The following is a 26,780-nucleotide window of genomic DNA, read 5'->3' as shown; positions in this document are numbered from 1 at the left end:
TGCCGATGATGTTGGACCTCGCGTTAGCCTGGCTGTAAGTATGAGATAAGCGTAAAATCTTACGCTTTGGGAAAGCTTCTCTATACCTATACGCGTGAGACCTTGGGATTTTTCGAGAATCCATCGACTCCATGAATCTTCATCGAAATAACTAGACCCGCTGCTGGGATAGTCTTTACAAATAGCTTGACAGCTACTGAACAAGGTCTGGTTCCTCCACTCGCTCTCGCTGTCGCTTACCCCAAATTCACGCACGGTCATCGAATAAGGGACTTCCCCCTACTCAATTGCACAATCTCTATTTTTGTTGATGTCAGCATTATTTCCGCTAGTCGCTATTACGCATGCGTGGGATTTTATCGGATTTCCCGGAATTGTCGGATTCGGGGAATTCGGAAATTGTTGTTGTTGTTTACGTTGTTGTTGTTTACGTTGTTGTTGTTTACGTTGTCGTCGTCTGTCCCAGAACGAACATTTTCCTATCTCTAAAACATTTTTTAAGATAGAAGTAAGTCAGGTATAGGTAAAATGTATGCCATGTTTGGGTCGTGGTTCGTATTTACTACTATTTAAAATATTGGAAATAAGCTTAGTGATGATAATAATTCAACACAATCTCTGTATAGGTTAATAAAGTAAAAGAAAACAGCAGCCATTTTGTAATCTTCTTTTAATCACTAAACTTAAACAATCTTTTTGGAGCAGACTTTCAAAACACAAAAAGTTTTTAAAATGAATTACAAGAGCATAGGGGTTAGTATTGATAATGTAACGCACATGCTGCGTTTGGAGAAATTCATGTTGCCTTTCACGGGTAACAAAATCGCGTTAAATTAACAATTAACAATTAACACTAACTCATTATATTGGTGAAGACTAGTGGAGAAAGGACAATCCGCACAAATGTAATCAGTTTTTAGAGCTTTCCTTTTGATGAACTTTTGCCACTAACATAACATCCTATCATTTCATTACAATTTCTAAATGTTTTTTATGTTATTTCAATTTTGCTTTTGCTCCGCGATTTTGTAAATTATTAGAACACGCTATTTACCATCGCTTTTCTGCACGTAATTAGGAAATTACAAACTCATAATTTGAAGCTGTCATAGCTGTTTTACGTTCAAACGGCAAAATAAGGTCAAAATTAGTGCGACCCGTGCTATGACATTTAGGGATATGTTCTATAGTCCGTATGACGATTCACGTCGCGAAATGATTAAGCAGTACCCGAGCTTTTATTGGCAACTTTTCGTTATAATGTAAGGAGCCGTCCCTTCTTTAATTACAAATTGCGTGAGAAACAGAATATATTATAGCATTATAAGAGAAGAAGAGTCCTTGTTCTGAAAATATTTATGAAATAAATTGTGCATTTGCCGTATCTTTAAAACTCACTTAAGTTTGTAAGTCTATTTTAATTTTTTTGTGTGTTTCTATGGCGGTTTTTATCAATGTTATATCTTACCTCCCATAGTTGTATGATCAAATAGAGGTCCGTCTCTTAGAACCTCACCTCTACCAATTTTGCTGTTCCAAAAGTATTTCTTACTGGTGCTTTCGTCTTCGAATTTGCAAATGCCCTGTTCAAATGTACAATCTTCGGGACCTGTAAAATATATATCTTTATAAAAAAAATTTCTGTTTGTGTTTGAATTTCTACTACCACCTGAGTACACGGGTTTTTCGAGATTTTTGAATAACAAATTCTCGATAAAGGTCTCGATAAAAGGCGAACTAAAGAAGCGGATAAAATGTCTTATTCTCGAATGTTAAACAAATTAAATGATTCTTAGTGATAAAAAAGTGCAAATATTAAAAGCAAGGAAAGTCAAAGTGGATAAGTAGAGTGAATCAAAAAAACATATCAAAAACATTAAAAGTTAAAGTAGAAAAATTTCAGTTGAAGTTGAAGTTGAAACCAGAGTATGGAACACCTTAAATTTATATCTAGTGAAATAGTCATTTCTGTACTTTATAGTGACAATTGTCATGGGCATAAAATAATGCGGTTTGAAAAAGTTCATTTAGTTTTGCGAAAATTAATATTTGTTAAAAAATTGTTTGCAATAAGAGTTTACGTCTTTCAAGTTGTATTTTTTATATTTTGCATAAAATTTTATGAGCGAGGATTGCATGCAATGTACTGAAGTGAGTTACTTTAGTGTAAAATTTTAAGGGCAAATACAATGTACAACATGCTGAATGAACTGACTTATGTTGCTTGGGATTTGTTGCTCAGAAACTGTTTTGTCTTGCATTTTGTGTAAAATTTTAAAAGAAAGGAGTTCAAATAAAGGTCTTTATTGATTTGAAATTTAGTCCTTGCTCACCTCATTTTTAATATTTCGGTTCAAAATGTTTGGGAAAGAACAGTATGGATCATCATACCAAAAACGAATAATTTTTGTGTTGTTGAACGGTTGATTTTTACATTTTGTATAAATTTTTGTTGGAGAGGATGGTATGCAACCAAAATGACTTAATTTTCTAGACTTAAATGTGATGTTTTCAAACTATGGCTTCTTGGTATTTTTGCATAAACTTTTAGGGGAAAACGATATTTAAAATGCTTGAAGAACTTATTTTTGTTGATTTTTGGTAACTCCTGCAGGCCTCCTTTTGACATTCGAGTTTAAAATACTGAGTTTTCAACATAATCACTTAAAGGATGTATCAATTGGAAATGTGTTATTTCTGACGTTTTTATTATTTGTGTTATAACTGTCGGTGTTGTTACTGCTGGTTTTGTTGTTGTGAGTGTCAATGTTGTGAGTGTCAATGTTTTGAGTGTCAATGTTGTGAGTGTCAATGTTGTAAGTGTCAATGTTGTGAGTATCAATGTTGTGAGTGTCAATGTTGTGAGTGTCAATGTTGTGAGTGTCAATGTTGTGACTGGCGTAGCAACTTTCTGTCAACTAAATTTTACATCTTGCAACCTGTTCTTTTTTATTTTATGTGAGGATTTAATGCGATTTAACATTTGATATTTTTTTTAGATTTTAAGAAATATTTTGTTGAATTAGTAATTACAAACGAACTTTTTTGACAATTTCAGATTCATTTTTTTGGTGAAGGCAGTGCGCAACATACTGTAATATTTACTGGCATCATTAAAACTTATGTGACAGATTTTTCCCATTGTCATTCCGTTTGCCTAAGTGAATTTTTCAACAGGTTTAACGAGCAGTGTATATATAAAAACGACGCCGACCTCGAACTGTTCCATCGTTTCTGCATGGTCTTGATTGGGTATTAGAGCCCCAACACTTTAGTTTGTCCGGACAATCGCGTCTTCTGTGTTGTGATTCAAAAATTACTCCGGGAGATGCGTCGCAAATAGACCAGGTTGTCCATTTGTTCCACGATCCTATTTTGGTTCTTGGAAGTCCTGAAATATAAAGAGATATAAATGGTAAATTTTCTCTAGCAAAAGAAAATTAGGTAAAATGAGCTTACTTACTTTTTTATGTATAAAGTATAATTAATAGCTTACCACCCCTAGAAAGCGTTACATCACAATCTTCTGACTCGGTTTTCACCCGTTTCTGAACGTCTGGCCAGCATTTACTGATATCTTCATGTGAACAAAACTGTTGACGAAATCTTCTGAAACGTTGATCAGGGCATGCAAGACATGGACCCCATTTTGACCAGGAGCTCACTGGATTGTCGTTGTTTCCTGTAAGGTATACGATATTTACCATTTAGAGTCGATATGGCACATAATAGTACAATTATAAAAAATTTGAGTGTTTCTTTTATCAAGTAACTTCCACGTTTTAATTTTGATTTCATTTTAACCATAACCTACTGATAATTATGACCAGGATAGCAAAATATTTAATCCAAATAAATTTATTCGTACTTGATATTCATAAAGCAACGAGATATACCTCTTGTTGAAAAGCAACGAGGTGAAATGAAAGTTCTTAAAAAGCTATATTTCCAGCAACGTATACATCTCTCAGGCAACTAAAAATCTAATAACAAGGTTTGCTTAAAAAGACAGTAAAAGTAACCATAGTCTATGAAGTACTATGGAGTAATAGAATGACAAGTTAGTGACAAGAAAATAAGAAAAGTTTTGTGGAGGCGTCTAGTCTGTTTTTTAAGAAAAACTTTACTTCCTTTAGTAATAGAATGTTCCATTTATCAGCTAGTAACTGAAATATTATTTGTAACACAGTTAACATCCTATATCTTTTCTTCAGCTTTATCAAGTTCAAGTAAATCATAATGTCATTAAATGTCATTAAATTTACGACAAGAATTTAAATGATTAAAATTACACTACTATTGTTGTCGCATGTTGGAAATAATGTTCATGTAGGTTCCGATTTGTTTTACCGATGTAATCAACGGAACAACGAGAACATAAAAGACGTTATACTTCATTTGAATTTGACATTAACGGTGTTTTATCTTTATCATTTCTAAAATAACTAATTTTTTTTATTAAATAAGTCACTTTCAATGTCTCGTTGCTTTTGAATATCGAGAACTGGTAAATTTATTCGGATAAAAATTTCTCATTTCACACGTTAACGCATTTGACTTAAGCTGCTTTTATATGATCAAATTTTAACGATATATGTTCATATAAACCATCTGGTCTTCTAATCATATGCACTGTTGTTACACGATCATATCATCATTATGATCGGATCGGGCGGGTTTCCCGGACCATATTAACTCTCCCTCTCCAAAATTCTCCATCTTCCATAGCTTTTGGGATCATATATTGTGCATTAAATTATACTTTTACTTCTTTTTCTTCATAAAAATGAACGACGAGGAACCTGCCACAGCTACTGTAATAATTGTAATTGTCTTCAAAAAAAAGTCAAGAAGAAGAAAGTATTGGGTTATTGGGCCACAACTCGGTCTTTATGGAACTCTAATCCCGGAAAGGCGTTCAGAAGTGAAGAAAGGACGTAAAAATTACTTGTAAATGACATATTATTCGATCAAGTTTCTATGATCATATAATTTATGTCATATAAAATTTGTTCGTGTTAGATCGGCTTTAGTTTACAATATTTTTGTATAGTAATGCTATCACTTCTAATGGTGGAAAAAAAAGATACATACTGCAGTCATATAAGAGATTTAACTTGCGATAATCCATTTCTGTAGGTTTATCCAAATGTCCGATCTGTGTGTATGGCAGGTCAAACGAAGTTGGAACAATCGTCGGTTTGTCACTTCTGATTGTACCATAATACCATTTATAATGCATAATAGAGTTGTAATCATATGGAGCATCAAAAAATTCAACGCTATCCTGCGATGAACGTTCATATTGTTCTAAAATAAACACGGTTAATGAAACTTGGTTGTCATCTGTCAATGACGAAAGATAGTGAATAAAACGTTCGAACAATAACAATCCACGCCATCTCTTTTTCCGCTTATTGTGCCTTTTGAGAATTAATTTTCTCGAGATGCAATTTTTTTTCACTTCCTAGCCGCTAGTCGATCTTTTTAGAATTAAAAAAGTGATTGTGCAGACATTTTAGGCAATATGGGTATGCGAAGTCTCGGTCAGGGTTATTTGCTTTAAACATCGAGAAGGAAAGGTTTTTTATTTTGCATTCACTACAACAATAGAAAAGATAGTGTTTTGTTTACCACTACGAGTTATTTGTTTTCTGAAGAATGTTTTATACTTTAAGAGAAGTGGCTTTGTCAATTGGAAAAGCAGAATGGAGTTTGTAACATATAACCTTGACATTATATTGGTAGAAATAGTATTTTTTAACAAGTATTTAAATAAGTATTTTTTATAATTAGTGAAATTAATGAACTTTGGAAAAGGCTTGAATTTTATCCATTGTTGTGTATTTTATTTGAAACACTGCTAACATTCAGTCACATTCCCGTCATAGCAGTAAAACAGTCATATAAAACAAAATTAACTACAGATATTTCTTTAACAAGAGTTTTATATGGCTAACGTAACAGTTCACTATAACGAAGTAAGTAACAATATTTAGATAGTAAATTGTACAATTACTTTCATTTTTATTCACGTCTTTTATATTCTCCCACATAATGTTCACGTATACGTCACGGTCCGGTCGCTTTATTTCATGTGTAAATCCCAATATATGGAACAACTCATGTGCAATGGTGCCCGGAACCAACTCAAAACATAAATCTTTTTGTAAGGAAACTATCTGAAAGTCCTTGTAGCGTAACGGATCTCGACCAACACCTTGTGCGTGACAACTAAAAAATGGTTTTATTTGGTAATAAAATCCAGTCCCGTTGTGTATTAAGCAAAGATTTTAACTCTATACAGTACAATAGTGAAATAGTGCATGCAATTATGTCATAAAATTAGATGACAATGTGGAGGGTCAGACTAAGGCACTTAATAAAAAGTACGAGGAAGAATAATGAATTTCTTTGAAGAAGCGTACTCTAACTTTTATTTTATTTTTATTTTATTTATTTTTTTATTTTATTATGTTGTTAATTTGATCTGCTTGATACAGAGTTTTTCTGGTCCAGTGGGAGGCACAAATTATCCGCAGTATAAACTTACTATATGGTCAAAATAAACTGTTTTACACCAGATTGCAACAAAATAACATACCCGAGATTTCCGTACAAATTATAACCGAGGAGGGAAGGAGGTGGGGGGGTAAACGGATCCTGGCTCTAATAATCCCGCCTCCAATTGAATCAAACTTGCCACACTTGTTGTACGTCACAAAAGGAGCAAAATGATAGCAATTAATTTTTGCTTATGTCAGCACTTTTGCTCTGACGTCATCAAAAGCTTAAAATTTTGAAGTTTCTAAAAGGCAGATAAAAGTTTTTTAACATATATTCTGGTTTTAACATAGTTGGCCTAAAAAATTCCGAAAAATAGCCCGAGAATCAGGTTTTTTTCGACTTTTCGATTTTTCGATTAAGCCCAACAAGAAATAATGAAGAAGTCGGATTGATCACGTGTCCAAAACATACAGAAGGATTCTACTTGATGAAAGAAAGTTTCAAGTTCTACGATTAATCCTAATGAGATTTATTATATTTTCTCAATTACAAGGATTTTATAAGGATTACTAGGGGTAGTTAAATACCCTAAACTGTGGAGACTTAGCTAGGCCAATAGCTAGCCGTTTTTGCTTCGTAAAACGCATATAAAGAGAAACCTTAGTAATGTAAAACCCAGCTACCCCCTTCATGCAACAGTTTGAATTTTAGGACAAATACAGTAGTTACACACCCAGGAGACACAATAATTAAGCTAAGTTTTTTACCATAAACGACGCACAATATTAAACTTACAGGATTTGAGATTTTAAGTGTTTTTTTCCTGAGTCTGCTTGACAACTTAACATGTGCGACATAAATAAAGTAACACTAACCTCCAGCAACATAAAAAACCAAACAGCCTAGCCTTTTTTTCTATTTCTAACTTTGCTTCATCACTTCGCTACTCTTCACTTTTAACTTGACTTTTCTACTACCAATTCTTCACTTTCTTCATCTTTCGTAAATATGCTTGTTTAAACCATTTTTGTTGTTTTTTGTGTCGAGAGTAGCCATTTTTTGAAGGTTAGCTGATAAATTTATTTCAGCAAAATAAATTGAGTCGTTTTCACGAAAGTGACGTATACAAATTAAACCCACTGGCAAATTGGACATACTTTTTTCGGCGATCTTACAGAAAGTTTTGGCAAAGAAAAATGAACACATTCACTTTGCCTGTCACAGACAGACGGCCACACCCTTTGTATTTTTATAAGAGATTGGTCGGTAAGGCCCGTGGAAAAATCCATTTAGGCAAAAAAGAAATAACAAAGATCTATCATTTGACTTTCAATGACATCAGCAATAACCCTTGAATAAACAAAGATTTTTTTACAATTTTATTTAGCTAGTACCTATTTTGTGTGGACCCTAAAACTAATCTTAATATATTTATTCTTGACGGTACTATTGTTTTAAAGTCAAAGTTTGGTAAATTACGGAAGAATTTTATAGATGATGTTTTTTTATAGACATTGTTAAAACTATTATAAAATTATATTCAACTTTACAAAAGTCACAGACAGACAGACAAGGTCATTCCCAACATATAAATATATACATTTTCGGGTTGCATTTTTTATGTTTATGAATTTTACTAAGAAGTTTCTTCTTTATATGCCAATATTGCAACACATAATTTAGCTACGAGAAAGGTGTATCGATTTTCATATGCTAATGCCCCCCATTATTTTATTTATTTTTACTTCACATATTAATACAAATAATAATTATAGCTACCTAGAATTATATGATATACGATATAATTGTTTGTATATAATTGCATGTAATACAAAAAACTACGTACCCAATTCCTGAGACGATTCGAATATGATGAGTTTTAGTTTCTGTTTGTGGTATTTCTTGAAATTTAACACAAGAATTCTTCGAAATAGAATCCATGACGGCTACAATTTTCGCTTTTTCTGTTGCATCTAAATGAGAATTTATTTTAATAGCGCTACTGTGAGATGCTTGTATACTTACAAATTCCGACGGTTTAATTTTGACACTAATTGTTCTAGTTGAGGTATAGGCCCGAAATTTTATGACTTGTTCTATCAAGTTAAGGTGGAAAGTTTTATTTCCATTAAATAGGTTCTTTTCACATTTTGTTTGAGCTTGTAGGAAACATTTGAACACTTATTTTTTATTACTTATTTACTTTTATTTCTGTCAATAATATTTTTGCAGGTTCAAAATACTAGTTAAAAACGAACAGTTGTAATTAAAGTAAATGACTGTCCCGTTGAGGTACATTATATTCTCGCAGTTTTCGAGTTGATTTTCAACCTCATTAAAATTGAGCAGAAAATCAGCCAACAAAGAATGAATTGGTATGCACCACAAAATACGGGTTGACTCGAAGATATCGCGGTCTTTTACGAAACGTGCTCCCAACGGTAAAACAAGTAATCTGTAAAAAATTGCTTTTCATGATCGAGAATGCCATAATTCAGGAGTTTATTTCAAATGACGCTGTAACTTATTGTATCGATAGTCTTGCTAACATCGATAAAAATGGCGCCAGTTAGTTGTGATTTATTCATTGCTTTGTGAATGTCATCCAAGAACAAAGTTAGTGAGTACTACCTTAAAGATTTTCTCTAAGAATAACATGCATTATACAAAATATAATTTCCTCAAATTTGACACATTCTCATACCAGGCTTTGACTTTCAACTTACCTCCTGTGAGAAAAAAGTTGTGATCAATCAACTCAAACTGGCTATCTTATATAATATACATGCATCCCACAAGCATGTTGGTTTTTGGGAACTTGCGCAAACTCGTATTTACAACAATACAAATAATTTTAAGTGGGAAAGTACATCGCTAAATGAAAAAATATATTTTCCTCGCTATTTTTAATGGGCATAGCACCCCCATATGAACTTACATAACTTAAAAAATATTTAGGAAATTTTCTCACTCTATGCTATTGACCGGCTTACGAAAAAGACAGTTGAATAGTTGTTAACACTGTTCCTTTAAAAAATTTGACGAGTCAAGATGTACGTACTGAACTCAGGTGCGATCCTGTAGGGAACTGTTTTGGTATACCATATACCCTTCGGAACTCCCTGCTCGTCTAGGTTTATTACACTCTTTTGCAACGCGCTTTCTGTGATGTTTGTTGTCGTATCTATAAGAATGAGAAAATAGACACACAAGTATGCAAAAGTGTTTTCAGGGATATCCTAAGACTTCCTTTGTCATCCAAAATGTGATAGACAAAAGAAAAAGTTTTAAAGTCAGTTATGAGTACTAATGGCGCAAGTTGGCACATGAGAGTGAACCTTGGATAATAATGACTCAATGTCTCAATGTCGCAATGTCGCAACAGAAGTGAAAAAGGGGTTGGGGCAAAACGATAGATAAAAGGAAAAAAACAGCTAAATTCTCTGATGGTTATAATATTTCAGTAACATAATCTAATATTATATTTGTAAAACTCTTGCTAGCTAGATAGTGTAGACGTCTCTAAAATTTGTGAACAATGTCATTTCACTTCTTTTGATACGTTTTGTGCATTTGGTTTGGTTGATTTTAACTTTTTTAACTTTTTTTTATCGAAAATAGGCACTCTTGTTATTTTACTTGTTCACATCAACAACTGTAATGTATATTTTTGGATAGCAACAAAGCGGTAACAGAAAATTCTGGTTCCATGTCACAACAGTGTATTTAAGATCCGCTGCTGAGAAGAAATGTCTTTTTCACCATTTTTGTCTGTTATTATTTTTATTATAAAATAATTTCTCTTGTACTTTAGTGTGCATTTCGTATGTAGAAAACAGACCAACAAAAATTTTCATTAATTAAGCTTAATGACAATATTATCATGCTTGAACGTCTCGGAGGCTTGTTTCGTGTACATAAAAAATGTAATAACCAGAGTACAATCAAGATTAGTGACTTGAAGGTTGTTATGGAGTAAAGTAATTATAAGAAAAGAATGTCTTAAGAAAATAATGGATTTGGACCGAAAAACAAAGAAATAGGTACAAATTCATTTATCAAAGTGACTTATTTAAAAACATGACGCTTATTTTTAGTTCAACTGAGCTTGTCAGACTTGTTTTAGACCGAATGGTATTAAGGCTCAACCCAGTACATTTTCGTAATCCTCAGAATGATATGAAAATGGTTAATGCCTGACAGTATAGAGCATGATTTAATTTGTTGTAACTAAACAGTTTCAGATATCAATCACATGCTGTCCGTAAATCAAAGCTAATGCTGGCCAGCTGAAAAAACATCATTATTTCAGAAATTGCGGCCGGCTTGACATGTATATAAATATTAATAATATGTTTCCTTAAACGTTTTCTTACTTTTAGCGGGGCTTGTGATGAAAAAAATATTGCAAAATTTTAATACTTCCTGGGGGGATGGGTGGTGGGGAAGGGGGGCTTTTAAAAAAAAAGTTGCGGGTGTTTATTTTTGTTCAAGTGAGGGTACTTTTGAAAGTATTTACAACATACATATTACACATTTGTGATTTCAGAATTAGGAATTCTTGGAATGTTCTTGTTTATTTTTTGTTACATTTAAGACTCTTGCTTATTTAGTAAAAAAATTATTTAAAAGTCCAAAATATAGGGCTGACAAACAGGAAGATATCTTAACTCTTAAAATTTGCATTCAGCATCTTGGTTTTTTTTAGGAAAATAAAATTCTCTAGTAATTTTGCTCAGTCAAAAACAAATTTTTCCTTGAGGATTACTTCACAAAGCAATTTGTAAAATTTTCCTTGAAAGAAACACAAAATGGTTACTCAAATGGTTCCGGCCTAAAAAAGCAGTAATTAATTTCTGTATAATTTTGTCCTTAAAATGCTTTTGATGTTGCACCTTAACTTAGATCAGAGGCAACAATGTGAAATTTTTTGTGAGAACAGGAACAAAATGTTTGTTTTTATATTTCACAAGTCGACACTATGAAAGAAATTCATGGTCATTATTTTCTGTGAATAAACAGTTTGAACAGTTCTGCAAGATTAACTTTAATGAGTACCAGCCTGGAGACCCGGCGTCGCACGCCAGGGTAAGCCACAAGTAAAAGTGTTAGCTACCAAGCTACCATCCATTCCCTGTGGAGCAATTAATAAGAACCGTAAACTGTGCCACACAGACGATCAAGAACAAAAAGCAGACGAATGGTAAAAGCAGGTAATAGGTTTATCGGTTAGACCTGACCTTAAAGTGACAAAATATTTGCCACTTCAAACTAGGCCAGAGCGTAATTACTTAGGAATACGATTATTGAACTGAAAAACTTCGAGATTTGCAAGCAGAACTAGATACAACACGAAAAAAAACAACGAAGCAGCTTATTACAAAAACATTCCTGTTCTCAACAGCAGGGAATAACTACCAAGAAAGGGTAACATTATAAATAGTTCTCTCAAGAGGCTAACAACTCGTTTGAAACATAAAGATCTTATTAAAAAAATTTCTGTGCTAAAAATCTATAATATTTCTAGATAATTGTTCTTACTTAGTAAAACTTTTAAACAGTTACGTCTTTGAGAAACTTATCATAGTTGTACTATAAACAATAACAAGGATATAAGAGCGACAAAATCAGCCAGCGTTTAAAACATGCAGGGTAAAACCATTAAATTTTTCATTTCTTCTATCAGCCTACACTTTTTAAAATTTTTCGAATGCAGGATAATTAAATTTTGTCGAGTATTTCAGTTATTTATCCATTTTCTGCCAAATAATTTTTAAAAAGCTGCGGCACATGAAATAAATAAATTTGGGAAGTGTCTATTAATTTAACAGGGGCGGATTTTTCTTTTCCTTTAGGCGGATTTGCGAAGCGAAGCAATGCGCAATTTTTGCATAGTAAAATTTGCGCGTGTTAAATCAGATGGGGGTTTTGGGGGGCCCTGTAAGCCCTCCAATTGGGGTCTGGGGCGAAGTCCCAAAAGCTTTAGCTTATTTACCTATTTCAGCACTCCAAAATGCAGCAGACAGGACCTTTACAAGTCTATTTCTTACATGTTATTTGAAAAAAACAATCATAAAATTCATAAATGAAAGCCAAATAATGTTTTCAGAAGAATTAAGGCTAAAATTAGCTAGCTAGCAAAACTTCTTCTTTCTGCCACAACCAGAAATTTTTTTGCAAGTTATGGGTAAATATAATATCTCTTAGAAGCTATAAATTTTCGGCAACTAGATTGAGTAAAAAAGACATATGATTCTTATAATTCGGTAATGCAAAACAGTATATATTACTAATAAATTTTCTTTTTATATTTATTCTATTCAAAACATTTAATAACATGAAAGAGGAGGCCTGAAAGAAAAATAAGCAAAAAACAGCAACACAAAATACATATGTGAATAGGCTTTATTTGTAATCATCATAGTAACAACAACATAAACAACAACACATAAATACAATAAAATAAAAATGGCATGATTATGTAGCTACTTAAAAACAACCTTACAACACAACAACCTACAAAAACGAAAGAATGAACACTGATTTAGCACAACATTCAGTCAAAAACATTTAGCCCTATTAGCCTAATAGCAAGAAAAAAAACTGTTTTTTTCTTCGGTAACCATTTTTAGTTCACACCCTTAAAATGTTGAATCAAACTTGAAATTACCTTTTAGCTGTTATGCGATAATTACTATAAATACTTGAAATTTTTAACAAAACAAAATCATTCAAGAACATATATATCGTTAGCTAGATTATTACACGTTTTTGTGTCCATCTGGATATGGTTGTAATAAGTAAATATATATGGTAAGTCATGTTCGCCATGTTGATAGAACAACAAACATTTTTTAAGTCTATCAGCATGACAACTTCTTTAGTGAAAATGTGAAAAACTTTTGTCATTTCACCCATTAAATAAAGCCATGCCTTTTCCTTATTCGAATCGTATATAATTAGCACCATTTCCAGGAATTATTTCGATACAAGGCTCGAGATTTTACGCCAAAACATCATAAAGTCTTGTCAAAGTTTTCCTTCCAAAATTAGTGATCTTTTCTTGGCCTCGTGGCATGTTATAAAATCGTTTGAAAAGTTTTGAATCTACAAAAGTAAACATACAAAGTTGTTAAGAAGTTAACAAATTGTTATACATATTACACCTTTACCAGCTACAAAAAAGTAACCAGCTGACTAGCTATTCAATTTATTGTGACATTATAATTTGATATTACTTTTTGTGGCGTAGTAGATTAGTGGTTATAGCTTTTGTACTGTGTGCGGGAGACCGGGGTTCGACTCCTCTTCACGGCGATTCAACAGGGTGAGTGAATGTTAACCCAAGCCATGTGGAGGAATTTGGAAGATGGCACACTGTGGATGTTGCCGAGGTTTGTCTAGTAGAGCGCGGCCCTTAATTGGGTCTGCGTAGCTCAAAATGAGCATTACATACTCTAGGACTCCCCATCTAAGCCATGGCCCCTCCTGAAAATAAAAGACAGGGTATATCCCTCGATATTTGTGAGGCTAGCCATGTAAAATATGCACATATATTTGTATAATGTTTTGTTACTTAAAAAAATAAACAAAAAAAAACAACCAAGAGAACGCTCTTTCAAGCTCTTTTAAAATTGACACAAAGCTTTTTCAAATGTGTTAAAAGTAAAACTATAAACAGTTTCATGTTCACACTTGCTAGCACAGCAATAGAAAGCAATTGTGTGTCTTACTCTAAGATCAATGGAACTAAAAGTAAACAGATGTACCTGAAAGCGTAGTCATCGAGTTAATGCTATTATTTTTGTAAAGTCGAAACCTGCTTTTCTTCCAAACTGCTTTTCTTCTGCAATCACAGGCGACACCGAGAATAAATGTTTTCCAGTAATGTTTCTTCTTTTTTGAGTGCAAAATTTTAGCATTGTTGCTTTTATTGCATCTTACAGCAGACTCTACGCATTCTCTCGTGCTCATTGCTGAAGCCATGGTGAACAAAAAGAATTGAAATAGGGAAATCTCAGCCTATCTTGCCGAGATTGTCATATGCAACGGTCAATGATTAAAATAAACAATTGTCTTTGTAAGGTGGATCTTCTGTCGGCCTATAGAAAACTGCTGTAAATTTACCTAAAGTCGCCGAAAAGCACTCCACAGTCGGCAAAATGTGCTTTTCGCCGACTTTACCAAATTTCACGGTAGCCTATGGAGTCACTTGGGAATAGGCCTGACGTATGAAATAGAACAAAATATTAAATCGGTACCGTAGCACTAGGAAAAATCTTACAGACTCGGCAAAGCACCGTGAAGGAGACACTGCTACAACATAATATAAAAAAGAGTAGTGAAAATCGAACCTAATTGTAACAATTATAGAAAGCGCGGGGAGGCTAAATTTCTCCTTAGGTGAGTGCCGACTTCGCCAATGTGTAAATCCGCCCCTGGTTAACGCAAAAATATAATGACCCTATTTTCTTTTACATACCCTAAGCAAGAAAAGTAGAATACCAAAAAAGCCTCGGTTCCTAAATTACTTGCTTTAAAGATCGATACGTTGGCTGTTTCATTTAACTAAGCTTAAAAAGGTATCATTGTATTCTTCTTATTGCAATCACAGCCTTTATATATTTTATATATGCAGCAGTTCTATTGAAGTCACAATCTGTATTTACTTGACAAATATCAACAAAACTAAAAACTTACTTTTTCCTGTGGCAGGTAAACAAAGCCTAAACTTAAAGAAACAAGTAATATATAATATATTAATTATATGTGAGTACATCTTGCATCCAGTCATTGTCTTCTCATTCGAAAAATATTATAGATATAACTATTTTGCGGAAGAAAAAGCCATGCTTAACACTGAAACTCCCATTGCGTTCATACCCAAAGTGTGTTTTACATTTTAACTATAGCTACGTTAAACTATGACTTCTTTGTACAGAGGTAAAAAACAAATCAGCCGTAATGTTAAGGTTGCTATATGCATGCATGCATGCATGTGAACATTGAAATTTCTACGCACGTATGCATGAATGCATGTAAACACACAATTTCCTTCTTCGTTCACGTTCAAAGAGCGTTCACCAAGTTTTATATAAGAAACTTGAACTGTTTAGCTGTACACTGTTTTTACAGATAATCTAATGGTAACAGTTAGAAACCCACTTCTTGACTCTTACCATAAGTTTAGCCAAATAGTAACATTTTTGGTTAATTGTCCCATACCTCGAGCTTCGGCGGACACAGAAACAAAGTTTTATGCAATTTCAACGAAAAAATTGTTTGCAATCGCATGCAAATTTGTTTCTGTGTCACATAGGTTCTACTTCTTAATTTGTACTTTATTTTATTGTTTAGTAGAATGATTTAATTTTTGACAAATTTTTACAATTTTTAATACGCATTGAATTAGTGACCCTGTTATTTTGTTACCTTGTACAGCTAGCTACGCATAATACACGTCACACCGATTTAAATGAATAACTATTACAACTGACATAACTTTTATTGTTGAGTGTAAATAGATTTTACTTAACTTGATGTCACGACATAATTCATAAAAAAAATTAACTGGGTTTGCGGGCACTGTGATTGTGTGAATGAAGAAAAGTAGTTCTGATAATGTTTCTTTACATATGCATCACAACAAAGTGGAATAACATTACAAATTCTGAAAAAATAAAAAGCATTATTTTCTTATTCACTTTGCTGAGCGGAAAAGAAGATCCTTAATACATATAGGTGAATATTTATCATAGCACATCCGTATTTCATTCTCAACATCATTCTCCGATATCCATCCGGATAAACTATCTGAGTTTATCACTAACATATTGCAGCACGTAGTGTAGTGGGTTCGCCTGCGTCTCCCAGTTTTGGGGACCGCGGATCGAATCCCGCTCACTGCTTGGCAGTATGTTAGTGATGAACAAAGTAGTTCTTCTTCAATAAGATCCTTAATGTCTATGTAATTTCTTTAAGACTTAGGACGCTATTAGAGAAATAAAATTTAGTGAGTGGAGTATGGCTTTGAATGTTTCTAATGTAAACAGAACTGTATATAATTCACGCCATGTGAAACTAAAGTTTTTCTCATAAAGTTTAAAATTCTTAAAACAGGTGTATGCTTTGCTGTCCGTTCTTACGTACGCTATAACGTAATCACTACTAAACATCTATTTCTACAATTCTGTAGGGAATGATGTGTCTTGTGTTAAACAATTTAAAATTATCACGCCAAAAGATAATTTCCTTGATAGCCTGATCTTTTTCTTTCAGATTAATTCGAGAATCTTAAGACATTTCTGCATCTATGATCTTGTATAAGTTTTTTCAGAAGCATTTTTGCTAAATTTCTCGCTGTTGAATACGGTAAGTTTTGAATGATCTTATTAATACAATCTGAGATGGAGTTAGCTCGTATTTGAGGGACGGCGAAAAGTAAATTCAGTTTCCGGAATCCTTTTGCTCTCAAGCAGTATTTTTATTGAGGCAGTAACGAATTTTTTCTCCATACGAGATGATCTATTATCTTAAAAATGCACTTTTTTCGGGGTCGAGGAAAATAGAAATTTATAGCCATGTTTTAGGATATCTATAATTGTTTTGTTTCCTTTTATGGAATCTCAAAAGGAAATTTTTGTTTTTTAAATTGCCTCTTACACTTTCAAATTTATTATTGGATTTTGATTTACATCTTGCAGACGAAATTAAGGAAATATTAACTTATCTTTAAATGTGCTTTTATTTTTTAGCTTCGGGCAGCATGTTCGCACGTGTCTGTTTTTTTCCGGACCTGAAGCAAGTTCCTGTTGGCTTAAGGTTAGTTGCACTGTGGAGAACAACTCGTTCGAGGTCTGATTAAGCATTCTGAAACTGAATTCTATCTAGAGGATTGGAGATCGTCGACGATACATTCGACAACTTTTTGATTAATAATTTCTTTCTTCAATATTAGAAGAATCTCCTGTAACATTTTTGTAGATCTGTGCTTTGAGCCTTGCTTTGTCAGATATCCCAACGTCTCAAGGTCACGTGGAAAAGATTCATCAAACTCGTATTGTTTTTTGTTATCCTTAAGCTTAAAAGAAACTTTGGGCTTCTTTTTGAACTTCTTTCCTGATTTATAATTATCCTTTTCAAACTTGGTTTAACTTTTAATATTACAAAGAGAAAGTCTTTCCTGAGCAGATCTGTCGTCTTTCCGTCTTTTCTGACCTCTCGGTACACTTTCGCCACCAGACATGTCTAACTCGTACAACTATAACACGTGGAAGCTGACAAACTAACAGTAGTATCAGTATAAACTCTCTGTAAACACGAGTTATCATCACCATTTAATGTGGGAAAATCAATTCCACAAAATCAATTTTCTCATCTTGATTATAAAAATTATCTTCAACATATTAAATGAGGCCACTCCGTTTCTTTTAAACTAAGAAACGCAGGACCACAAAACCACAAATTAATGTCAACAAGTGGGGCACATTCCTATATATATAATAACAGTAGGATTTTCTGCTGGTGGTATCACTTTCCATTCTAAATTAAGTCTTTTTTCCTGCAATCTGTTTATGCAAAAGGTTAAAATAAATCCACGAGTATATGAAATACTAGAATCAATCCAGTCAAATTCATTATCAATAGTATAAACTTTCTCAAAAACATAAACCAACTGTTTTAACAATCTGGATAGCATTAATGCTACTATCAGTTCTTACCTGGGCATTGTTTGAGGTTATAAAGGAGAAACACGTGACTTAATAGTACAAAGAGCAGTCTTTATTATTCTAGAGCGTGTTTCCAAGCGTAGGTAAAAAACACAACCATATGCTGACTTGAAGGGTCGCTGAAGCCTTGTCATCGAACACTAATAATGGATCTGAAACGTTATCTTACCAACAAAAATTTCTATTCAAGTAAACGATACTTACTTTATCCAATTCTATGACTATTTGATTCCTTTCATGAATGAAGTTTTCACATGGAGTGTCCCACTTAATTTTTTTTGCGAGCAAAGCTTTGAAAAGATACTTTCGTCTTAACAACTATGGGATTAGTTAGACCGAAAGGATAAAAAATAGACGCCAAGGCTTGTAATACGTTGCGATTTGTCGCCGTTTTCAATTTGAATTTATTTTTATCTTGTTAAAACCAGAAAATAGAAAATCACAATTTTTGTTTAATATTATCCCAAGCACTTTTATTTCCTGTTCTCCATCGTAGGTCTTTTTAACTAGACTTTCTAAATTTGCATCGTTAGATTAAAATGTTCTTAAGTGGACAAAAGCTTCTAAAGACTCGATTTGCATAAGCACTGCTGTATAAATCATCCAGATGTAAAGATGGGAGAAGTTTTTTCCCAAATTTCTGGTCTGCATCACGATATATATTAATATGTTTCTGTAGTACAACTGAGAGAATGAAGGGTAAAGATGTATCACCAAAAATAATACGACATTATCTGTGCTCGGTCAATTTATTTTCTTTCAAATTTTAAATTTGTTTTGTTCAATGTTTTCGTGCCGAAGAAACCGAAAGTAATCACGGTAGCCTTTGTGCAAGGAAATTTACAAAACGTTTTCTGCATACCTCCTATAAATGCGGTGTTTGCCCGATTACCAACCGTATTTTAAGCGAGCGAGACGAACTACTAGACAAGCTCGGCGAGTTTATGAGGTTGATTCCTTTAGCGCAGCTAATGGAAAACATATTTGTTCATCAAAATTCAAATTTCTTTTAAAGAAAGGAAAATAAAAAAATATTTAGTCGTTTAGTTTATGAATTATTTATTCGTATGGTTTAGTGTTAAGATAAGGTTTGTATTTTTGAGTAACCAAACGTTGTGTAACGTTTTGTAATCTTTTTATATACTTCATGTTACTGCTAAAATATAAATATATACAATTGAAACTCCCTCCTGACATCATTTTGCTTTCAAGGAATATACGATTCCTTTGATTGCAAACATTATTTTTTTCTAGTTCAATCATTTAAGTGTTTTCCGCGAAAATATTTGTTTCCTAGAAAAAAGTTCTACAAAAATTTGCCACATCAAGATATTGAATCTGGCATTCAACTTAAAACGTTTTTGTAAAATATCAAAAAATCCCTTTTTTAAAATGTTTTAATGTTTTGATTTAGATAAAAGTTTCGGCTATTAATTGTACCTATTGTGTGTCACAAACAAAGATAGTTGAGTGGTCACACCAACTATCAGTTGGCGGAAAGCCATGAAATCACTACAACTCTATTATCATTTTTAAGTTAAAAAGAGAGTGGTCAGCGTTTTTCACTGCGTTAGTAACTAGGTATAACTTCTGACAAAATTTAGTAACTTTCTTAAACCTGAATCCTGGCATGCGTCTTAGAATGAACGGAGTAATGACGTTATTAAAAAAGGTTTAAACCTTAATATCTTTGTAACCATTCGCAAAAAAAACATACAAGAAAGGATTAAGAATTTCTAAATAAAAATCCTATTTATTTGCGGTGTCTTGCTGACGTCAGCAAAGTTTTTAAACACATATGTCTGCTAAGCGTTCCTTAAAAGCACATGATCTTATTATTGTGATTGGCATTTCAGGTTGTATGCAATTCCGGTAACAAGCAAGTAGTGCACAAAATATTTTGCTGCATTACAGTTTTGTTTCTAACGTTTTCAAACCTCATTCAAAATTAAACTGAGACAGCCTCTTCAATATCGCCTAATGGTTAGAGATAGAGAGAGGGCAGAGACTGTATGTTTTAAATTGACGGTATCCAAGGTACTGGAATCTATGGAACTCATATCTAAGGTCCTGGGAAACAACCTATTACGACTTTTAACAATATAATAATAATAATAGTGACGCATTATGAGCCCTATTACAGGAATCTCTACGCTTTGGAGAATATTTTTATTTCTAAAAATTTCCTTGTTGATCCGCCAGGAAAGTAAGTTAGCATAATCAAAAATATTGAGCAAGGGAGTATGAGTTATAAACGCCTAAATACAGAAACATTCACATGCTAATTGCTGAACGAATAAATATTGAACAAGAAGATCTTACCTTATTGAGAAGTTACTATGCCTGAATCATTAAATTTTATATAATAACTTTTTTATCATAAACTATTCAAAATTTTGTATAGTAATTGCAAAGGTATCGGGTTAAAGATTTTACTTCTTTTTTAAATACTACTATGTGGGTAATCTTTAATATAACTGTCTCATTTATACTCTTGTATTGTACATACTCGTCATACCAGTGTTTTTAATATTTCACTGGGCGTGGTATTTTCCACTTTATTACAAATTTCTAAGACTTGAACTGTATTAATTGATTCTAACGAATTTGCCTTGAAACATACTTCCTATGTTGTTTTTTAGAAACAAGGAGAAAATTGGTACAACTTTATATTTTCCATTGTGCTTTTTGTTTTTATTGGTTAAAAATTTATAGCCTTATCGTTATTATTATTATTCTTTACAAATTGTTCTTATAGAGAAAATAAGTACATGTAATCTTGGAGGAAAGAATACGGAAGGAGAAACAACTTCATTTCTGTGCGCTTTAAATGTATTGAATTTTGTATTGTTTTTAATTTCAAAAGAATAAGTGCGTGAGGTGCTCGACCGAGTCTTTTTCACGAAAAAATGATCAAATTTCATATTCTCCTTTAATATATGGAAAGTGTGCCTAATATAAGTCGGTAAACATTGCTGTTAAAAACTTTAACAATACGTTTGGAAATAAGCGTTTAACCGTTATATTAACCTATTTTTGCAGGCTTGAGTATACCACTTTAATCATGAAAAACAATATAGATAGATATGCGCTGGACGAGTGCCGACAAAATGTGTGCTGGATTAATGTTTATTCTAACTAAAGAAATAACTTCTTATAACAGAACGTCGTTTTAAAACGAGTTATAAACTTTTTCTTTTTGTTTACAAAAGTTTCGAGCATGTGCTTCTTGGCTAATTATGTTAACATGAAAACAAAAGAAATTTTACCGATTTCAATATGGCTTCTTGTTTTGATAATGCTATCAAATTCATCATCAAATTATCTAATTGTTTTTATAACCAATCATAGTTGCGAATTGTTATTCACGAATAATTTAGTCACACAACCGCCAAAACTTCAGCTTAAGTTTCTATACAGACACCTGCTAAAACCTCACGCAGTGTTTCAATAGAATTAAAGAGTTGTTTCTCCTTCCGTATTCTTTCCTCCAAGATGTAATTAAGCTAAAAATTACTGAAACTTATAGTAATAATAATCGAGAATTGAATTTTACAATTTTAAAACATGCAATATATTTACTCGGTTTTGAAGTTCACTTTAAAGTTCAGTACTTTTTGAAATTATTGCTAATGGCCATAACCTTTAACCCGCAGGACTTGTTGTTGAAATTAAAGGCAGGTATCTATTCCAACAATGTGGTCGAATCGATCAACGTCGTTCAAATGGATGTTACTAAAAATAAAACATTGCCTAATCTTCATTAGCGTCGACCTTGTTGTCAAACGAAGGATTTCTTTTTATTATATTGTCAATCGATTAAAATTTTTCCAATAAGATTGAATTATAACCCCGCGATGTAAACAAATCGAAGAAGAAATGTACATCATTGAGAAATGAAAAAAATTTAATTGCATATTTCATACAGCAATATCAATACACTATTTAACACTAAAAATTGTTAACAAAACAGAAATTATTCGCAGATGAATGTTGAAGAATTTGAGATAAAATTTGTAGAATAAGTTTGCGAATCACAGTGTCTTGGGAAACTTCCTCGATAATGTTAAAGTCGGGAGGTAAATGGCTAAGAAATTTTAGAAAATTAGTACAAAAATATTTTTGTTTATCGTATTTAGGTGTCATGAAATTTTAAGTGCATGCTCAGTATTATTATTTCATTCATCAAATTTGTGGTATTGTTTTAATGTAAATTTTAATGAATCGCCATCGATTAGTGGTCGAATTTAGGAGGAAATCAATTTTAATAAAAACGATTCGTTGACGTCGATCGATACGACCAGGTTCGTTTAAGATAAAACCCAAAAAAAGATATTGACCTGGTGTGTCCGTTTTTCTGTGACAGGAAAAGTGAATGTGTAAAATTTTTTTTAATATAAGCGAGAAAAATGTTTTTGCGAAGCAATTGAGCTTGGCGAGCGAAGCGAGCAAAGCAAAATTGTGGAGCACGTTTGCTACGCGAAGTATACAAAGAGAATTATTGAGATTTTCAAAATTTTGACAGAAAAAAAATCATATAAAATCAGCTTAAGGAGATATGACTGATATTTTTTCAAGAAAAGAAATTTTTATCAAGCTCTACACATTAAAGGCAACGGGTTAAAAAAATTAATTCAAATATATTTTATATAAGCCCTGCTAGCGGCAGCAAAACTCCTAAAACATCCTTTTTCAACCTATGGTTTCTATTTTTATCAGGTCTAATTGGTTTTTTAACGACTATTTTCTATATTAATACAAACACTGTATCTAGGTGCAGACGCCAGAAAAAGATATGTTTTAAATATTACATTTTCTGACGTTACTACACGGTGGTAATTACATTAATGTAACGTCAATATCTTCAATTTAAATTAATGAAGCCATTACAATGTATTGATGTCAAAATTTACTTTTTTGATTTTTTGTTTTAATTTCTATCATACTATAAAAAAAAACGTTCCCAAAAAAGTATACAATTTTATCATTTTTGAGGGAGATATAAGGTTAAAAATTTGCGGATTCTACTAATGAGGCACAAAAGAAGTGCAATCATTTTCCCACCTCCCAGTCTTTCATAATGATGGAACCAGTCAGAATATTGGCTATAGGCGATGAATCTATAATTCCTAAATAAAGCACCATTGGTAGTATTAAAATAATTTCAAACAGTTGATAAGAACCAGGTCTTCTATTTTCACATTTAAAAATGATGGTTTTTTCTTCATAACTCCTTAACGCTGTGCTGCATGGCTACGATTTTTAAGCTAAGGGGACACGAGGGACATTTTAATCTGCATGCTACGCAACATTGCTTCATTGCACGTGCAATGCAAAAATTTCTTGTGTCCCATATCTATATTTTATTGCAATAGAGCAAAAAAATGTTGCATGGAGCAAAAATTTTCCTCCGCAACTTCGGGGACAAAATAGATCAGAATCTTATTTGTGCCTGTGCTCCAGGGACAAAATTTGATAAACATTTTGCATCGCAAATGTTGCTCGTGTCGCCACCTTCTGCAACATGTCCTGGAACAAAATTATTGTTGTGGGAAATTTGCGTCACGTGTCATCCTCGTCTCCCCATGTGTCCCTATGTCCCCATGCCCCCGCATTGTGTCCCCGGTCAAAATATGTTCGAAAAATCCCAAGACCGAATAGGGTTAAACTAAAGCTTTTTTTTTTTTACCTTAATTCTCCTTTAAACTTTGACGTTAAATAACTTGGAAACAGGATGGTGTGATTAGTCATTTCTTAATCGTTTTCCTGGGTCCCCGACGTCGTTTCGGAATAAACAGGTTGATGATATTATTAAAGATGAAGGATTTTTAAATCTTATTATGTCGGGAATCGTTTGTCGTACACGACCCTAAATATTCTCTTAACCAGCGTTTCAAGATCTATAATTTGAAACAGCTATACATATTTTGTATTTTGGAACGTCTCACGTCAGCAAATTTTTACAACCCTATTAACTCCTCAGGCGTTTGTTAGGATCAGCATTTCAAGCTATACAAAAAGGCGCCACGAGTAGAAATCTTTCTAAAATTATACTTTCGTGTATTTGTGTACACACTCTATTGTTTTTCTACGTAAGACAATTTTTATCACGGACTTTGTCCCATGACATAAACACAACAATTATTTTGATAAGAAGAATACATATTTAATGATTCTTCCGTTGGTTTAAAATATGGTCTTAATAAATCAAATTTTCGTTTAGATAAAAAAAAACAAGGTTACGTGACACAAGTTTTTCGCCAAATTAAAGAAATTAACAGCAGACAACCATACGACTTATCAGAATTAAGGCACTAGATAGATATGGCTTTAATATTTTATATTGCCAAATTAAATATATTAACAGGTAGCTGTAATCATTAGTTTTAAATAAAATGTAAAAGCAAAATGTGTTTCAAAACAAAATGCTGAAATGTATAGTCATTTTTCAGAATAAGTTTTCATAACAACATTAAAGTGTGCTACCTAACTGCATTAATCATAAAAATCAGTAAGAAATTTTTTATCGGCAAACTGTATTTGGCTACTTTAACTTTTTAGTTTCAGATGTATCAAGAGCTAGCTAGATAGCCACAACTCCAAATTAAAATAAATAACAATACTTCTAAATGAATGGAGATAAATTCGTTGAATTTTCGTGGAGTTTTGAAATTCTATAGGAAGCCTTTTCCTCCACTTTTACTTTACTAAAATTTCTGCTTTGCGCGATGGCTTCGTCTGGAATTCTCTTTGGAGTTTCTTGAGGATATGAAAGATCTATTACAGTTGCAATGAAACCGTTGCTATATGATAACCCTTGGTAAATAAGTCCACTAAGATATTGTGCTAAAATGCCTTGGTCATCGTAATGTACCCTACCCCTTCTACTTCTTCCCCCTCCTCCCTCCCTTCCCTCTATTTTTCTCCTTCCATTTTTTCGTCCTTCTCTCCCCATTTTGTAGCTTCTTTTCTACTCACTACCCCCTACTCCTCTTATTTCTTTGGCTTTCTGTCTCCTCCTTCTTTCCTTCGTTATCCCTTCTCCCTTTTTCCTGCTTCTCAGCTATTCTCTCTTTTTTATTGACATTTTTGTATGTTTTCCCTGTTTTATTCTTTTCCTTTCTCCCACAACTCTCTTCACTTTCTCTTGCTTTAATTTTTCTTCTCCTTCTCCTCTTAGACATATTTCTCCATTTTAAAGTTATGAAAGGTAAATTGTGTATTGAAGTTGTGACATGTTGCATAAAAAAACAATACCGAGTTTATTCAGGTATTTATCAAAACATCAAAAGAACAGCGTTTTGCTTAGGACAATTTCACTTTTATTCTGACTTGAAAAATTCTACTACAAAAAAGAAAAGATTAAATTTTATTCTTTGCAAAACCAATTATATGCGAAAAAGATTATAGTTTTAAAAAAAGGAGGTGGAAATCTAACAAAAAAACATTCTTCCATTACCAGCTAAATTTGAATACAATGAATACTCTAGAAATAGAACATCGTTAGAAACCAAAGTTCATTCATCTTTTTAATTATCTCTCCTCTTTAGTGTCTGTCGAGGAAAACCTCTGTTTGTTTGATGCATCAAATTGTGATATTTTTGTATCATTAATTTGTTTAAAAAGTAGAAAGAATAATAAAGCACTATTGAGATTAATTATAACAGTCTCCCTCAGCTTACTTGTCTTAATAAATTATAAAAAAATGGAGACAACAACAAAAGCCATTTATAACTTCTAAAGTACTGTCCGTCGGAACAGATTTTAAGTCTATATTGTAACAAACCTTTGACCCATAAAGACCATGTAAGCATATATTATACTCAACAAGGCTTGAATTACATTATGGTGGTGGTAGTTGCTTCAAAGATGACACAACTACAAGAAAAAATAAATAATTGTGTAGATGATGCATTGTAACATGGACATGCTTCCATTCTGGATAATTTTCACATGTTGAAGAAGATAAATGCCTATCAGTTTTTGTCAGGAACTTGAATCATCATAGTTATTTTCTAATTGTTATATTTCAGCAAATAATTTTATTTTTAACGAGATTTTTTTAAGTTTCTTATTGCGTTATATTTTAAAAAGAACTTAAAAAAATTGGATGGCGTCAGCTCCTTAAACCTGAATAACGTATGGCCTCTAACACCTAAACCCTATTTCAAACCCGCTCAACCATACACTGAACGCAGCACTAAACGAACGACATGAATGGCTCTTTTTGTTTGTAATTACACGCACCAGTGCACAACGTTGGCACCAATTTGCTCAGTATAACACAAGAAACAGAAGATGTTTGCGCACCACCACAAAGACAGGACGTAAAGATCACCCGAAGCATCTCGGTCAGTACGGTCGGCGATCGTAGTTATATTTTTATATTATTGTTAGGACATGTGTATTCATAATATTAGTATTAAGGACGTGTATTTAACTAATACTCCGAGTGTTTTTGAATGCTTTTATGCCCCCACTGCTTGAAGTGTCTAGAACTTCTAGACCTTTCGATATATCGGAGTAAGGTCGTATTATTAGAGG

The 26,780-nt window shown here is 32.7% G+C and overlaps 1 protein-coding gene across 1 annotated transcript; it reads right to left on the bottom strand.

Moving 5' to 3' along the window:
• Window positions 1–1,309: 1,309 nt before the first annotated feature.
• LOC130646249 (zinc metalloproteinase nas-36-like) lies at window positions 1,310–21,208 on the bottom strand. The gene is made up of 8 exons (XM_057452423.1): window positions 20,559–21,208; window positions 9,569–9,691; window positions 8,354–8,480; window positions 6,020–6,234; window positions 5,095–5,310; window positions 3,497–3,682; window positions 3,215–3,391; window positions 1,310–1,609 (listed from the first exon to the last, which is right to left on the bottom strand). Exons 3-8 carry the CDS (start codon window positions 8,446–8,448, stop codon window positions 1,458–1,460), a joined length of 1,041 nt encoding a protein of 346 aa, XP_057308406.1. The 5' UTR covers window positions 8,449–8,480; window positions 9,569–9,691; window positions 20,559–21,208; the 3' UTR covers window positions 1,310–1,457.
• Window positions 21,209–26,780: the final 5,572 nt, after the last annotated feature.

This window comes from Hydractinia symbiolongicarpus, chromosome 5 (assembly GCF_029227915.1).
Source record: "Hydractinia symbiolongicarpus strain clone_291-10 chromosome 5, HSymV2.1, whole genome shotgun sequence".
NCBI lineage: Eukaryota > Metazoa > Cnidaria > Hydrozoa > Anthoathecata > Hydractiniidae > Hydractinia > Hydractinia symbiolongicarpus.
Note: the sequence above shows the minus strand (reverse complement) of the source record. Positions and strands in the feature narration are given on the sequence as shown.

Bases quoted from the DNA above. Each gene is read 5' to 3' on its own strand.
- LOC130646249 (XM_057452423.1), bottom strand. From the start codon at position 8,448: ATGGATTCTATTTCGAAGAATTCTTGTGTTAAATTTCAAGAAATACCA. The intron at 6,235-8,353 runs GTACGTAGTTTT...ACCATTTTTTAG, and splicing joins CGAATCGTCTCAGGAATTGG to TTGTCACGCACAAGGTGTTG. The intron at 5,311-6,019 runs GTAATTGTACAA...TGTTTATTTTAG, and splicing joins AGACGTGAATAAAAATGAAA to AACAATATGAACGTTCATCG.